Source organism: Equus asinus, chromosome 8 (assembly GCF_041296235.1).
Source record: "Equus asinus isolate D_3611 breed Donkey chromosome 8, EquAss-T2T_v2, whole genome shotgun sequence".
Lineage (NCBI taxonomy): Eukaryota > Metazoa > Chordata > Mammalia > Perissodactyla > Equidae > Equus > Equus asinus.
The window spans coordinates 20183837-20198803 of NC_091797.1; the positions used below are offsets into that span (position 1 = coordinate 20183837).

Below are 14967 nucleotides of genomic sequence, written 5' to 3' on the forward strand. Positions count from 1 at the left end.
AGCACAGATAAGTTAAATAAAACCATGTGGTATAGAAAATATCAATAAAATAAGCTCCTTTTATATATATAAAGTAAGTTCCTAATTTTAAATTAAAGCTGGGGTTTCAAAATCTGTCTGCAGCCTCTGACACACATTCACGTATATGAGGCTTCAGCTTGAACAGAAGTGCAGCTGTGGGCAAGTGTTAGGGTCTGAATGTGTGTATAGTTCTTCGGCATTAATTAACCTCATCTTAGGCTGCTTCTCACGAAAATTAACTGAAGCACAAAACAAAGCTTTCCTCGACACCTGTAGTAGTGACTCCTGTTTATTTAGTTCATAAATCAAACCCTATACTAGCTTTTACTCCTACTACGGGCGGCAGTATTTAGTTTTCTGATGTGCTGATTACTAAATCTTTCTGTGAGAAATCTACCTTTCAGGCCTTATTTTAGAATCACGGACATTCAAAGCTTTACGATGTACCTTGGAGAATATCTAGCCTGACTAACTCCTTTCACACACAAGGAAACGAAGAGCCACAGACAGTAAGTGACCTGCTTCAGAACTCAGAAGCATATCCAAAATTAGACGACAGGCTGCTCTGTTCCCCATCAAGCGCTGTTTCCACGCACCGCAATGACGCTATGAGGGTTCAATCACTGTGCCACGTGCCCGGCCTTAGAAGAAAAGGTTTTCTGATATCTCAAATCAATTCAGCACTGTTTTATTGAGCAGCTGCTATTTTATCAGTGTTGGGTTCCAGCCTCCTTTGGGATGCATGCCCCACTTTAAATGCTTCACTCATTTCCTGCATTAAAGAGGTTATCTGAGGTTTTACTAACCCTTCACAGGGACAGTAATGCAACTATATCAATAATCACTTTGAATGCCGATGGTCAAAATGCACCAATTCAGACAGAGATTGGTAGAGTGGATCAAAAAAACAAGACTGTATGGGGGACCAGCCCAGTGGCACAGCGGTTAAGTTCGCACATTCCACTTCAGCAGCCTGGGGGTGGTCGGTTTGGATCCCGGGTGTGGACCTACGCACCGCTTATCAGGCCATGCTGTGGCAGGCGTCCCACATAAAATAGAGGAAGATGGGCATGGATGCTAGCTCAGGGCCAGTCTTCCTCAGCAAAAAGAGGAGGATTGGCAGCAGATGTTAGCTCAGGGCTAATCTTCCTCAAAAAAAAAAAAAAAAGACTGTACAAGAAACTCATTTTAAATATAAAGACACAAGGAGATTATGTGGAACAATGAAAAATCTCATTGCTGATGGGAATGCAAAATGGTGCAGCCACTTTGGGAGACAGTTTGGCAGTTTCTTACAAAACTAAACATACTCTTACCATGTGATCTAGCAATTGCATTTCCTGGCATTTACCCAAAGGAGTTGAAAACTTATGTCCACACAAAACCCACACACATATGTTTATAGATTATAAGGTCCTCACATACCCATGGAGTGGTATAGTGTTACTGACAGTGGACTTGGAGTAGTTGTACGTGTGTATTGCAAACTCTAGGGCAGTCACTAAAAAGCAAAGGTCAAAAAAAAGAAGTATAACTGATATGCCAAGAAAGGAGAGAAAAGGGAATCACATAAAACATTACATTAAAACCAAAAAGGCAGAAAAAGAGTGGAAGACAAAAATAGGATAAAGAACAAGGACAATAAATAGAAAACAATAACAACTATTACTGGAAGATATTAATCCAACTATATCAATAATCAATTTGAATGCCAATGGTCTAAATGCACCAACTGGAAGACAGATTGTCAAAACCTAAGACCCAACTGACGCTTCAAAGTGCGGTGCCTGTGACACCTACCAACTTCTAAGGTGGGAACACAGCTCCAGCTTTCTCTGTTGCCTGCCCGGGGGGCAAATTCTTCCTTTATGGAGCCTTTTAGGCCAACTCTCCACTGCGCCTTTAAGCAACACTGAGAATGTACTGTTTTCCTAAGGTGTAGTTTGGGAGCTTACAGGTTTGTTTTTTAATGGTGAGTACCACAACACCATTATCAGATGTTTTCCTCTCTTCCAAGCCTATTTTTGTTTCCTTTGTAGTTTTTATTTAGAAAAGGTTCTTCTTAATTACGTATGGATTTATTGTGACCACATCAATGGGTTGACTATTGATTTATTGTGAATCACTGTTCTTCTTGGCACAAGGTGGAGTCTTTAGAACCATCATTATATTTGTTATGATTATTCCATTCACTATAGCATTATTACTAATTACAGCAGGGAGCTGGAACAGAGACCATTTTGGTTGGAGAGGGAGCATGAACTTTGGATTCAGAAACCTGGTCTTATCCCAGTCTACCACGTTTGGCTGCGTTTCTAAATTGGTCACTCAAGGCCCAAGTCTCTCTGGAAAAGATATGACACCTTTCTGTTTAAAAAAAATCCTTTGAGATATTCAGGACAATGTTGCCTGACCAGCAATTTATTTTAATTTATGCGACTTTCATGGATTTGAGATTCACAAATTTCTTGAGTCACATTAAAATAATTTAGACAGTACAGTCAAATGGGATCCTAGATTTGCCTGAGACGGAGTCACTTAAATTCTGACCCAGTTTAATAATATATGCCTTCCTATTGGTTTTTCAAGAAAACAAAGGAGTCTAAAAATGACTTTGAACTATGTGAAATAAAATGCTGTCCAAAAATGACTTTGAACAATTCAAATTAAAGTGCTGTCATTTGCATTTTACTGTATAAGCTTTTAATTATAAAAAGACTTTTTACTTGTTCAGTTACCTCTTTCATGTATATTTTTCTAAATTTCCCCTTATAACTAGCTCTACATATTAACAAACCTAAAAACTAACTTAAAATAATCATGTAGTTTTTCTTTCCCTTTTCTACCAGCAGTGATCAATTAGCATTTCCTGAGAAATCAATGCTCAACGAAGTAACAAAATAATACTGAGACATGGGAGTTTCAATGGCCCTATTTTTCCTGAAAAAAGTAGAACCTTGGCTGATATTTATTAACATCCCAAACAATCAAGAATATTTACATGTATATTCATTCTGAAGGTAATAGGTGAATACAGGCATAGGTACTTGTATATGTTCTAGCACAGAGAGCTAACAGTGTTGCTTCACTTTAAAAGAGACAGTGGAAAATTCTGTAATATAATCACATGCTGGGACTGTATTTGTATATATGGAATACGAAGTGAAGGTAAATGGCAACTGTCATTAGTCGCCTCTACAGCCCCACTTCTGGATCTATTAGCTGATTCCTAACAATGGTCACAGCATAAGCAACCCTGAAGCAGGCAGCACTGGCTACTGGGTCCCTTTCTGCTGTGTGCAAGTACTTCCCATGAGCATCTACACGCAGAGCATGAACCTAGGAGCGACAGGAAGAGCGCACAGGATCAGCAGGCCGGAGCTTTCAATCCAGCTGGATAAAGAGAAGATTTTATATGTTCTTGCCATATCTTAAGAAACGTTATGAAACCACTCATGTCAACAAGTGTAATTTTTTTTCAGTTGAAAATGTAATTGTTGAAGCAATTCAGAGTAAAAGTATAATCTGAGCAGAAGAAAACTGATTTTTTTTTTCCTAAAGGAGAAGGTTTTAAACTGATTATGCCTAGGGGCAAGAGAAATCTCCTTTCACTAGAATCCTGAGCATTTTTGGCATATGCTGGCATCTGCACAGGCTGGTATCATAGTGTAACCATGTCATATTGGCCTTATGTCATCTCCTAAACGGGACTGAAAGCTTCCTGAAGGCAGAGATGAGGTCTTCTATTTCATTTTTATTCATCGTCTGCTTAAGCACATTTTAAGTATATACCACGAATTTGTTGAGCCGACTTGAAATGACTGAGATGAATTAAAGAAAAACATCCCAGGTAGGAAGGAAGGCAACGGGCTACAAATTTATTGGGTGACATTATAAAAATCCAAAAAGTACTTGACAGGCAGAAACTAGTACCTGAATTAAAGAAGACAAAAGCTAACAGGAATAACTGTGAAATGTCATTCTTGGATCTAAAAAACAACTGTAAAAGTAAAAAGATGGGAGAATGCAGCTTGACACGGTTATCAAAGGACTAAGGCCACAGCCTGCACTAACAGAGGTCAAGAAGGAAGGAGTTTGCTTCTGGGTTCCAGGCACTAAGAAGGACACCGACAAACTCTAGTGTGCCCAGAGACCACTGACCAGGATGATGAGGTGACTTGAAACCCTATCACACAGCAAGGGTTTCAAAAGAGCAGGGGGTGGGGGAATACAGGAAAAATTCAGCCTAAAGAAGATAAGACTTTGTGAGAAATGATAGTTGTCCAAAGCAGATGTTTTGCTTTGTTTAAGAGGAATAGTTTTGCCTCAGTTTACAGCTTAGCTAATATAATTTCCATCATTTTCTTAGAAAAGACTTTGACACTTTATTACATGACAGCTATAATTAATGTCAGACTCTAAATTAGAAGTCAAAAATTCTATTTGATCATTTGGTTTCAAGTTGGACCTAAAGTATGTCTTGGCATTATTACTAACTGTTAGCAGCAAGTTCTGGAAACAGATGCAGTCTTGATATGTGTTCTAAATACGAAACACATTGCAAAAAGACTTGGAGATAAAAATATATACTGCTTATGCACACTCTCACTGTGCTATTTCCTGTCCTTATCAGCAATAAAAGTTTCTCTTGTTTTGCCCTTACTTTCTTGTTCCAGGTGAACAAAATTTTCTTTCTTATTTTTCCATGTCTTCTTCCCTTTTTTCTTCTACATGCCTATCTTCCTCTTTTTTTTTCCTATCTTCTTTCTCACTAACATCTGGCTATTAAACATTTACTGAGCAACTACTATGTGCTGAAAACTGTGCCAGGTTATAAGGATTTAAGACTATGTGAGACTCAGTCACTGTCCTTGAGAAGCTTACGTCCTATAAAAGGGGAAAGGCATGTAATCAAATTACTATACCAATGGGAGATACGTACACATCAGAGATGTGTCCAAAGCACACAGATGACAAACGGATGAGTGCAGATGAAAGAGTGACTCACTTTGAGGGAAGTGACGGTCGGGAAAGGGAGGCCTGAGCAGGATCCACAGGGCCCTGCCCAGCTGACGCAGAGAGGCGGGCTGGCATGGAAGTGTGAAACAGCATAGCACACTTAAGGAATGCCAGGCGTTCGTAAGAAGAAAGGCGCATCCTTTACCTACAAGAGTTGACTGTTTAGGGAGACAGCCAAGTAGCCACATAAACGGACTGTTAGTTTTAGCTGGATCTGTTCTGTACTTGAATTGATGTGAATGACTACTTAAAGGTAAATGTTTAGGGCTTTGTCTTTGGGTAAAACTAAAGAAAAATATTTTAATTAAAAAATGGACCAAAAATATGGAAAACCATAATCTGGACCATTTGCTGACAGTTGCTGTGACAGAGGAAGTGTTTCCCCAGGAAGGAATGCATGAAATGCTTTCTATAAAGAAATACCACTGACAAAGTGAGAGACAAAAGGAAATGGGATGGTGGTATTCCTAGGTGCGAGGAGGGCAGTCTTGAGGTTTTTACAAATGTAGTAACATCCTGACAATGGAATATTATTCAGTGGTGAAAAGAAATGAGCATTCAAGTCATGAAAAGAGACAGAGGAACCCTAAATGCACATTGCTAAGTGAAAGAATCCAGGCCAAAAAGGCCACATACTGTGTGATTCCAATTATATGACATTCTGGAAAGGGCAAAAACAGAGAAACAGGAAAAAGATCAGACCAAGGGGCAGGTGAGGAGTGCTAAACAGGTGGCGCACGGGGCATTTTTAGGGCAATGCAACTATTCTGTCTGACTCTCTAATGGCAGATACATGGCATCATGCTTTTGGCAAAATCCACAGAATGCACAACACTGAGAGGAAACCCTAATGTAAGTATGAACTTTAGTTAATAATCACGTATCAAAATGGACTCATCCGTTGTAACAAACGTACCACACAAATGCAAGATGTTAATAAGAGAAAGTGGCAGGTTGGGGCGGGGAGAGGGGGATTGGATGTAGTGATATAGGAACTCTGTACTTTACGTTCAATTTTTCTGTAAATCTAAAACTGCTTTAAACCATAAAATATTAATTTAAAAGCAAATATATATAATAGTATGTTCCTACTTTTTTGAAGCTAATGACACGACTTGGTTTTTCCACTGGCACTTATCAGGTAAGGCAAGCTTTCTTTACTAAAAGTCCTCAGAACCACCAATTCCTGTACAGACATCAACCTACTCCTTGCAGAACCTCTGAGACTTGTGGATGGGCAATTGGGAGTAACTTGCTCACACGGGACCACTGAGGCAGTGGATCGGTAGATTAACTGATACATCTGAGACCAGTGCAAAGAATCTTCAGTGACAATGAAACTAAAACTCGGGTTTCCTCAGTTAAATTGCCTCCACCCTCTTCTCAGGTCTCAGTGAACCACTGAAGCCACTGTATCATTAGAAAATTTGCATTAATACATTCATTGAGTGCAGGTCAAGCTCCCAAGTTTTCTTCTATGAAAAGAAAGGGATTGTAGCAAATCTTTCAATAAAATTTATAACCGTGTCTTCGCCTTCCCTGCATAAGCATGATTCCTTTCATTACTAAATCTTCTCTCCATGTGTGGGTGGTTGTACACGTATCAAAAATAAATCCTCACAAAAACAACTGTTAAGAGCCATGTACAAAATCAGGGTCAAACCATGTACGCAGGTTTCATTCTGAGCTTTGGTACCTCCGTCTGGCTACAAATAGCTGTGACTAGTCATAAAACCATGTTTAGTCAACTTCGTGAGCCGGGCCAACTAGATCTAGTAGGAATGGAAACCACCTCCTGGGTCCTCAGGATGAGGAACTCAAAAGTTACAGTAAACTGAGGTCCAGGTATGCCCTGAACCTGGGCCCACAGCAGCAAGATGAAAACATCACCTGCTCGTGTTGGAAGATAGCTCATGTTTAGAGAAAGCAACATGAATTTCAACTTACAGACTGCAAAAATAACCCAACCAATCCCAGTCGATACGATAGAGAAGAATATTGAACATTTAATTGGTAACACAGGGACTGCCTTTGTTTAGGGTCCATTAAATTTAATAACTTCCCCCTCTGTGGCTTTAAACAGAGAATGTCTTCTAAATAAGAGTGGCTCCTATTAAACTTAATCACTTGCCCGTGGCTGCTGTGGCAGAGGTGTGTCTAGCAAACAGGTGGCTCTTAATCAAGGAATGTTTCTGTAGTAAAAAGTAGATGTTCTAGTGTTCTGTTGCATTTGCTTTAACTTTCTGGTTTATTAGTATTAATTGCTGGCGTTTTCCTTTTAACTTCTCTTAAGGCGTCATTCCCTCCTGTGAGTTACGAACGGCCCTGCTGAAATAAATGCCCATATATACTTGGCACATCACCGAAGCTGCTGGTTTCCAAACTTGACTCAGAGCACTAGGACTAGACAGAAATTCGGTTGTAAGTTCATTTAAAAATGAACTGCACCAAACACTGCTGGGTTTGAAACGACATGAAACGATTCCCCCGATGGACCTTGAGTGATCAAATGGAACTTTTCCACCGGCAATTTCTAGATTTTGTGATGGTAATAAAATAATTTTTAGTAACTTTATTTATTAGACTAATGCCTAGTCTGCTGACCTTGGAAATATTATAGTTTAACGACTAGAGTCATAAAAAAGGAGACATCTTTAATAGTCCTGTGAAGTTGATTAAGTGGAATTTTTTGATATTTAAATATTTGGAAAGAAGAAATTTAAGACTATTTGCTTAAACAGAAAAAAAAAAAATAACCTTCAAAAAGATTACAGTTCTTAACTCTTGTCTCATGTAAAACAAAATGCTACGAATGCAGGGAAAAATCATGGACAGAACCTGTACCGGCCTCTCGCAGAGTAACTGAGGCAGACAAGCTGTACGACCCTTCCCTTGGCTCTCTGACGCGTGGATTCTAGGTCTCTAAGAGACCTCTAGAAAGCATTAGGGAGGCCCATGGGCACTATGGCCAAGACCACACAAAAAGGCCTGTGTAAATCTCTTCCTCCTCACGTGTGCCCAAGAGTGGTAGGGACTTCGGTTAATCTCAGCTACTTCACGCAGATGGATGGGACGGGGACCCTACATAAACATTAACCTATGCGGGGTCCCCGTTAGGAGGCTAACAATAGCTCATGCTCTGACCCACAAGTCAAAGACTCAGACTCAATAAACGGTTGAGCTTCTTTTCATAGTAGGATAATCACATTAAAGACTTTTTGAAAGTCAGTAATTACTTATTTACGTAGTATTTTGTAATGACCTCCAAAAAAGTAATTATATTCTTTGTGTCAAGCCTCACAAGTGCTCTGAACATCAGAAATGTCATGAGTGATAACGCCGTTACAATGCTAAAGATATGCAATGCTGTGGGTTGTTTTCAGGCTCATCGGTCCTCGCTTACCACATCTTGCTCTTCAATAGAATCAGTGAGAAGTAACTTTGGCTACCTCTGTTCAGTGAATATTCTTTTAGGGCCAAATTAGATGAAATGAGATAATGCATAAAAATCACTCAGGGGTGGAGGGTGTTACTTAAATACAGATGATTATGTGATGAGGCCACACTTGTCACAGTAAGTATGATGGGGGAGGGCACCAAGCCCTCCAGGGCCTCCCCTGCACTGTCCCATCTCTAGACTGGCTTCTGATAAGTTGTGCTTAATTTTTTAATTCAGCTGAATAGGACCTCAACTCATTACAATAAGGTAGACCCTATTAGTCAATTACACGACAATAACTCATTGTTCAGTGTAAACCTGTAACTGCTACTGTTCTTGTTACAATATTTAAGGCTAGTCAGGGTTAAGGAAATATTTCCTGAATCTTTGTATTGCACCTATGAACTTGAAGACATCTGGTTTTCTATCTGTCTTTGCAGTAAAGTAGAGATTATGGGTAACATATCTTTATCATCCTATTTTATTTACACTTTGCTTCCATAAAGGATTTGAGAGAGACTACAGGAACTATAAAAGATAATATCATTGTCATTATTGTAACTCAGTAGGTTCTAGCACGTGTAGCCACACTTGAAAAATTACTCAGAAGAAAGGATACCAAAAAAGGACGTTGTAAAACTGGATTCTCTGAAGGTCTTTAAATAGATTAACTCAGGGTCTGTCTTTGGAATGGTCATTTAGGATGAAACAGAGTTTCTTTAGAAGTAGTTCTTTCTGAAAGCTTTCTGGCTGCTTTTATTCCTACGATCCTTTCAAAAAGAACATTATTGTGTCAGGTTATATATAAATGTAACTTAATGTTTTCTATTTTCTGATACTATAATTGAACGTTATTTTCTCTTAGTGCTTTATTGACTTTTTGTGAATGGCTCCCAATTGCTTTTAGCTCTATAAATACTCATTATAAATCTATAGGATAATAACAATAACAATGGTAAACATTTATTGAGTACTTGTATGTGCTAGGTGCTGTTAAGTGCTTTATGAATTTCATGTGGGTATTAACTCATTTACATATTTCAAGGGTTTTTTTTTTTTTTAATTTTAAATACCCTCTGCTGATTCATTTTAAAAAGCAAATACTCCCCTTTAAAAGTTTAGATTTTTATCTACTTGATTCATTTAAGCTAGGGCTTACCTGCAAATTACATATAGATATACAATTTATACTCAACAATTTTAGCTTCACAATATCAGCTACAATCTGTTTAGCACATACTGTGTGTCAGGCCTGTCCTGAGCACTTTACATGAAGCATCTTATTTAATCGTCACAGTAACCCTAAGACATAAATTCTATACCCCTATTTTACAAATAATAAAATTAAGTTTCAGAGAGCTAAGAAACTTGCCTGATACATGTATGAGCTGGGATTCAAACCTGGGTCTGAACCTCCAATCCTAGTGGCTAAGTGAGGGATTTCATTCTTTGTCACTCGAGATCATATGAGAATATTTTGTGTATCCCTTCACATAGGGAGATGAGAAGTGATTTCTCTACACAAAAACATGAACAACTCTGGAAAGCATCTCAAAAAGTGAACACACAACTGCTTGGAGATGGAGATGGAAGTTAATATTTTAGCTGCCCTTGTTACAGAGAAATAGCATCTTGGACCTTAGGGCCAGCTTTAGATATTCAGGACAGAAACTATGCAACTTGGCACCTCGGAAGCCATGAGACAGGCTCCTCTCCAAGGAGGTTCCTAGGACCAGTCCCCAGGGAAGTGAAACGGTGCTCCCTCCAGAGGACGTGGTCCCCAAGTCCACTAGACAGCGCTCTGGTGGCACAGCCCTACACCCAAGAGTAAGGTCAGGTCAATCAGCCTTCCTCCAGTCCCCTGACAGACCACATCCAGTTCTTTCTCGCTCTTTCCCTACTGCTGACAGGAGGGATTTTCTGTTCTCTTTGCTTTAATGTTTATACAGAACCTCCCAGCCTGGCACCATGTTACTCCGCCAGGAGCAACTCATAGAATGTTTGGGGCGGGAAGAAAAAACTGGACCCGACTCAGTTTTAAACCAGTTTAAAGCAGAGGCTCGTTTCTACCTTTGGCCTCAGCTCAACATATGGCTGGATAATTAACCAGTTTCTGCTCCTGCTGCCTCCTCTGTGAAATGGGAACAGTTGTATAGATTAGTTTGCAGAAACGTTTTAAGTAATTATCAGTAAACTGGCTCAAAATAATCTGGCTGTTCTATATGACACATGTCAATGACAGACAATAATGACGACCCATTGATGCAGCATTTTCAGTGTTATTTTCAATGGTTTTCCCATTGAGTTCATACGCGACTACACCTCAGTGAGAAAACGCTGTAACAAGCGTCTCTACAGCTAATCACTCTCTGAGGTTTTCTCCTCCAGGTACTGCCAGAGGACAAACAGCAAAATCTGCTTCAGCCACAGAGGGTTGGACAGGTGGAAGGTCTAGAGGACCCTAAACAGAAGCAAGTTTGCACAAATCTGTGCTGGCAAAGTGTCATTTTGGCCCTATGTGAAAGAGACGGACTCAGTGTAATATACAGCAGGAATGACCAGAACTAACTCAACACCATCCAACACTGAGCTGGGATCCCACATCAGCCTCGCTATCCCCCTGTGCCTCACTCATCCTTTCCCGTGTCTTTAATGGACGTTTGCCTAAAGGAGGTAGTCATTCCAGCTGAGGGAAATGATAACTAAAATTCTACACTCTGCACAATCTCCCAATAAATACCATGTGACTCGTGAAGATGACAAGGGCAGTCAGAATGGAAGGTGGTGACATGGTTTTCCACAGAGTATCGCCATTCTCCCTCCACCCCTCTTCTTTCCCTACTCACCCCTACGGGAGTCCGTCTGCTGCAGAAAATGTGAAGGCACTAGGACCAAAGAGCCCTTGCCTGCTATTTGCTTGAGAAACAAAGCCTTCCCTCCTCCCAAGTTGAAAGAAATAAAGGAGTCTGAACTAATCAAAACCTGCAAGCCGGCTGGTGGAGCTTCAGCCTGTCAGTGATGCAACTCAGCGGAGTGAGTAACGGCTTCGAGCTTTGCAGAAAATGAGAGAGGGAGAGAAACAGAGACAGAAACACAAAGAGAAAGAAAGAAAGGCATTAACCTGGCCAGGAGTCAAACAGGTGCACGGGGCCCGAACGCTGAGAAGAGTGTCTGACAAACACAGGATCCAGCTGTGTGTGTCTCTGTGGGTCTACTTCTTTATTTATGGGGCGCGATGTGGAGTCTGTATGTCCAGGGTATACTGAGAGGTTTTTTTTATTCACAGGACTCACATGGTTGGCCAAGAGCCTTTAACTTTTTTCTGCTTGTCAGTTTGAAGTCTTGGTGGACACTTCCTGGCTCTCTATGAATTCTCCACGAAAGAGAGAAGCAGCCAGGGTGTTTGCCACATGCAGTTCCACCATGAGCCACAGGTTTTTTGGTGACTTTGGAGTCGTGGCTCTGGGAGCACTGGGGCTGCCCTGACGAGAGCGACAGCAGTGAGCCACAGGACTCATGGGAAGGCTGCCTCCGCCATGAGCTGGCCGCTCAGAGGCCACATATCACCTTGTAGACCCTTCCAGGCCCCACTGCACTTCTAATGACTAGTTTCTGATGAGGATCTTTAGCGTGCAGGTGCTGTCTCCTGGAGCTGGCTAGCGTGCACTCCTGGGATTGAAGAGCCTTTAGAAATGGAGGGCTGCGCCCTCAATCTGTAATTTGGTTTACAGGCAGATGTTAGGAAAGGAAAGGAATGCAAGCAGAGGAAGGCCTGGCATAAGACCCTCAGGAGAAGGCCCTAGTTATGAGACAATGCCCACCAAATGGGAGACAATTCAGCAGGACTAAAACTGGGGGGGCATTAAATATCGTCTTAAGAAAACTGGGCCATCTCTGGTGGATTTTCAGTCTCTTGACTCAAAGTGTTCAAGTCTTTGATAACCCTGACCTCAGAAGACCCGGTTTGCCCCTTGTCACATTGCCCCCATGGCTCTAATAGAGAGTTCCTGTGGGTGTAGACACAACAGCCTTGGCCCATCCTGCAACCCCAACCCCACCCCTGCACGAGAGTGGGTTTCCAGTTAAAGTGCGGTCTTTACCTGAAATGCGCCTGGGCACGTCGGTGATGGCAGGAAGCCCCGTGCCCCGTGTGGAAGACAGCGGGGTTGTAGAGTGAATGGACGGGGACGTCATCTGGCTCAGGTAGGAGGGGTAAGACTGGTCATACGACCACGGCGGGGGAGACTGTGCCTGCCTGGGGTCTGGGAAAAAGAAGAAAAGTCTTTAGCATATCAGCCACTGTGGCCTTAGAACACGCAACCCAAAACTTAGAAAGGATAAAGCAGAAAAAAAAATGAGACCATATAAGGACTATTTCTTTCCTGCAACCCCACCCTTTCAGGCCCTGCATAGCACAAAGCTTTCTAGACTTCAAGTCTCGATGAAAGCAACAAAATGGATCATGCATAAGGACTATTTATCTCTCTCTCATATAAATATTTCTATTTGGAAAGTGTAACAGTCATTTAGAAAATGGTCTGCTTCGATTATCTTTACAAAGTTGAATTCTATTTTATTTATTTTCTGTATTTCCTAATATTACTCCAATGAACATATGTTGCTTTTTTTCCCCCTAAAGTTAGACCTTTTTTTGAACAATTGGTTAAAGAACAGGCAGACTGTGTCTTTTACTGCTGCAGATCCAGCTACTATCTTTCAGACATGCTTTTTGGTGTTTAAAGTACATGATTCCATGCACAGTTCATTTTCTTTCCAGGCAAGGCAACGGGATGGCACTTTCTAGCATGGGGGTTAGGAGGGTCAGGGTAGAGATGGGAACAGAGGGGGCAGCAGGTAAGAAGAACAGAAAAGAGGGGAGCGGGTTATATTATTTTCATGCTAAAGCTATGCCAGAAAATCACCTTTAAGAAAAAGACACAGCTTAATTTCAAAGTCAGCTACCATCAGGAACGGAAAAGCTTCATCACCATCCGGTTTCAATGTTAAACATATGAGTTTCTGACGTAAGAAAATGACCCAAAACAGGAGAACAGGGAAATGTCTTTAATCCTATTGAGATCTGCCGAAAAGATGTCACATGTTTGGAATGTGACCTAGTGTCACCTATAGTCACTGTAATAATAAAAATAATGGGCAGCCAACTTGTTAGAGCTAACTGCTGGGCACTGACGATATCTTTGATGTGTCTCTGTGGCGTTTCTCTGAAGAAGAAACTCCAGGCCAAGAAGATTTACCCAAAGAGCTTCAGTCTACAGAAGCAAAGTAAAGTTGCTATATGTTTCCAGGGCAAAGAAGTGTGTATTTCAAACTGTTTCATTCTTATTTGAGGGCTAATCAAATAGAAACATAAGCAAATTTCTCTTAACATGGTTTGTTTTTTTTGCTAATATTAAGATTTTTTTTGTTAATTGTTGAAATTCTAAGATACCAAGCCATTCACAAGATGGCTTTGAATAAGAGAATATCCAGGGATTTTGGAACGTGGGGAATTGGGTTCAAGTTCTGGAACTTCTGCTTTCCAGCTGTGTGATCTTGGGTTACTCAGCAAATCTGAGGCTCAAGTTCCCCAACCCTACGGAAAAGGAGGTGGGGGAGTCACACCTCTGAAGCACAGGGATGTGAGAACTATACGAGAAAACTGTGAAGACAGGGCTAGCATAGGAGGCACTAAGCATTGCTTCTTGTCTTTTTCACAAAAAACTCAGTGACACAGGGATTGTTCCACGGTTAAAACACATGTCAACTGGAGTTAATACATTCGAAATAGTTTAGAATTATTCCCACATCACCGATCAGCCTCTGAAAATGAAAAGCTTAATTTTCAAAAATTATTCATACACTGGAGCAGTCAACTCAGGTTTATTTCTAAACATAAAAATGAGTATAACAAGACAAGGGTGTTTCTGAGATGATTCCTCTTTTATGGCCTCTGAGTTTTTCTGTACAGTCAAAGCCGTTTAGTTTCAGCTATTTCTTGTTTATGTGTTCAATTCAGAAACAATGTATTTAAAGACTGTCTAAATAGGACATACTTTTCTTCAGTCAAAATAATTAAATACATCTGGATATTTATCTGATGTTTACCATATCAACAGATATATAGAAAAAATTCATTCAATTCAATTTTAAGGAACGTTTACCTGAGTTTGCAATTTGAATAAAAGCATAGTACTGTAAATGGTTAACAGAAACCGTTCCTTCAGAAATCTAAAGGATACTTGATCATTAAAGTAACGAACTTTTGTGCTTTAAAATGTTCAAGGCTGAGGCTGTATAGATTGGCAGCATTTCAAATCTGAGTGAGTGGTCCTTGTTATATATCTGATACTGACATACTTCCTTGCTTTAACCATTAATGTAATTCACTATTCAGAGAAATGGTAAATGATCTTCAGATGGAAAAAGACGCATTCCTTACAGCCCCAGAAAGCAACCTCATAAAGGCCTTCTCTCAAGCAACATTTTCA

At 40.4% G+C, this 14967-nt stretch overlaps 1 protein-coding gene across 7 annotated transcripts in view; it reads right to left on the reverse strand.

The window, feature by feature from the left end:
• Positions 1 to 14967, reverse strand: part of RUNX2 (RUNX family transcription factor 2) — a 315890-nt gene that overhangs the window by 127177 nt on the left and 173746 nt on the right. For all 7 annotated transcript variants that reach the window (XM_044776782.2, XM_044776780.2, XM_070514822.1 and 4 more), the window contains one exon: positions 12580 to 12741. In XM_044776782.2, coding sequence (XP_044632717.2) covers positions 12580 to 12741 — 162 coding nt within the window. The remainder of the gene's footprint in view (positions 1 to 12579; positions 12742 to 14967) is intronic.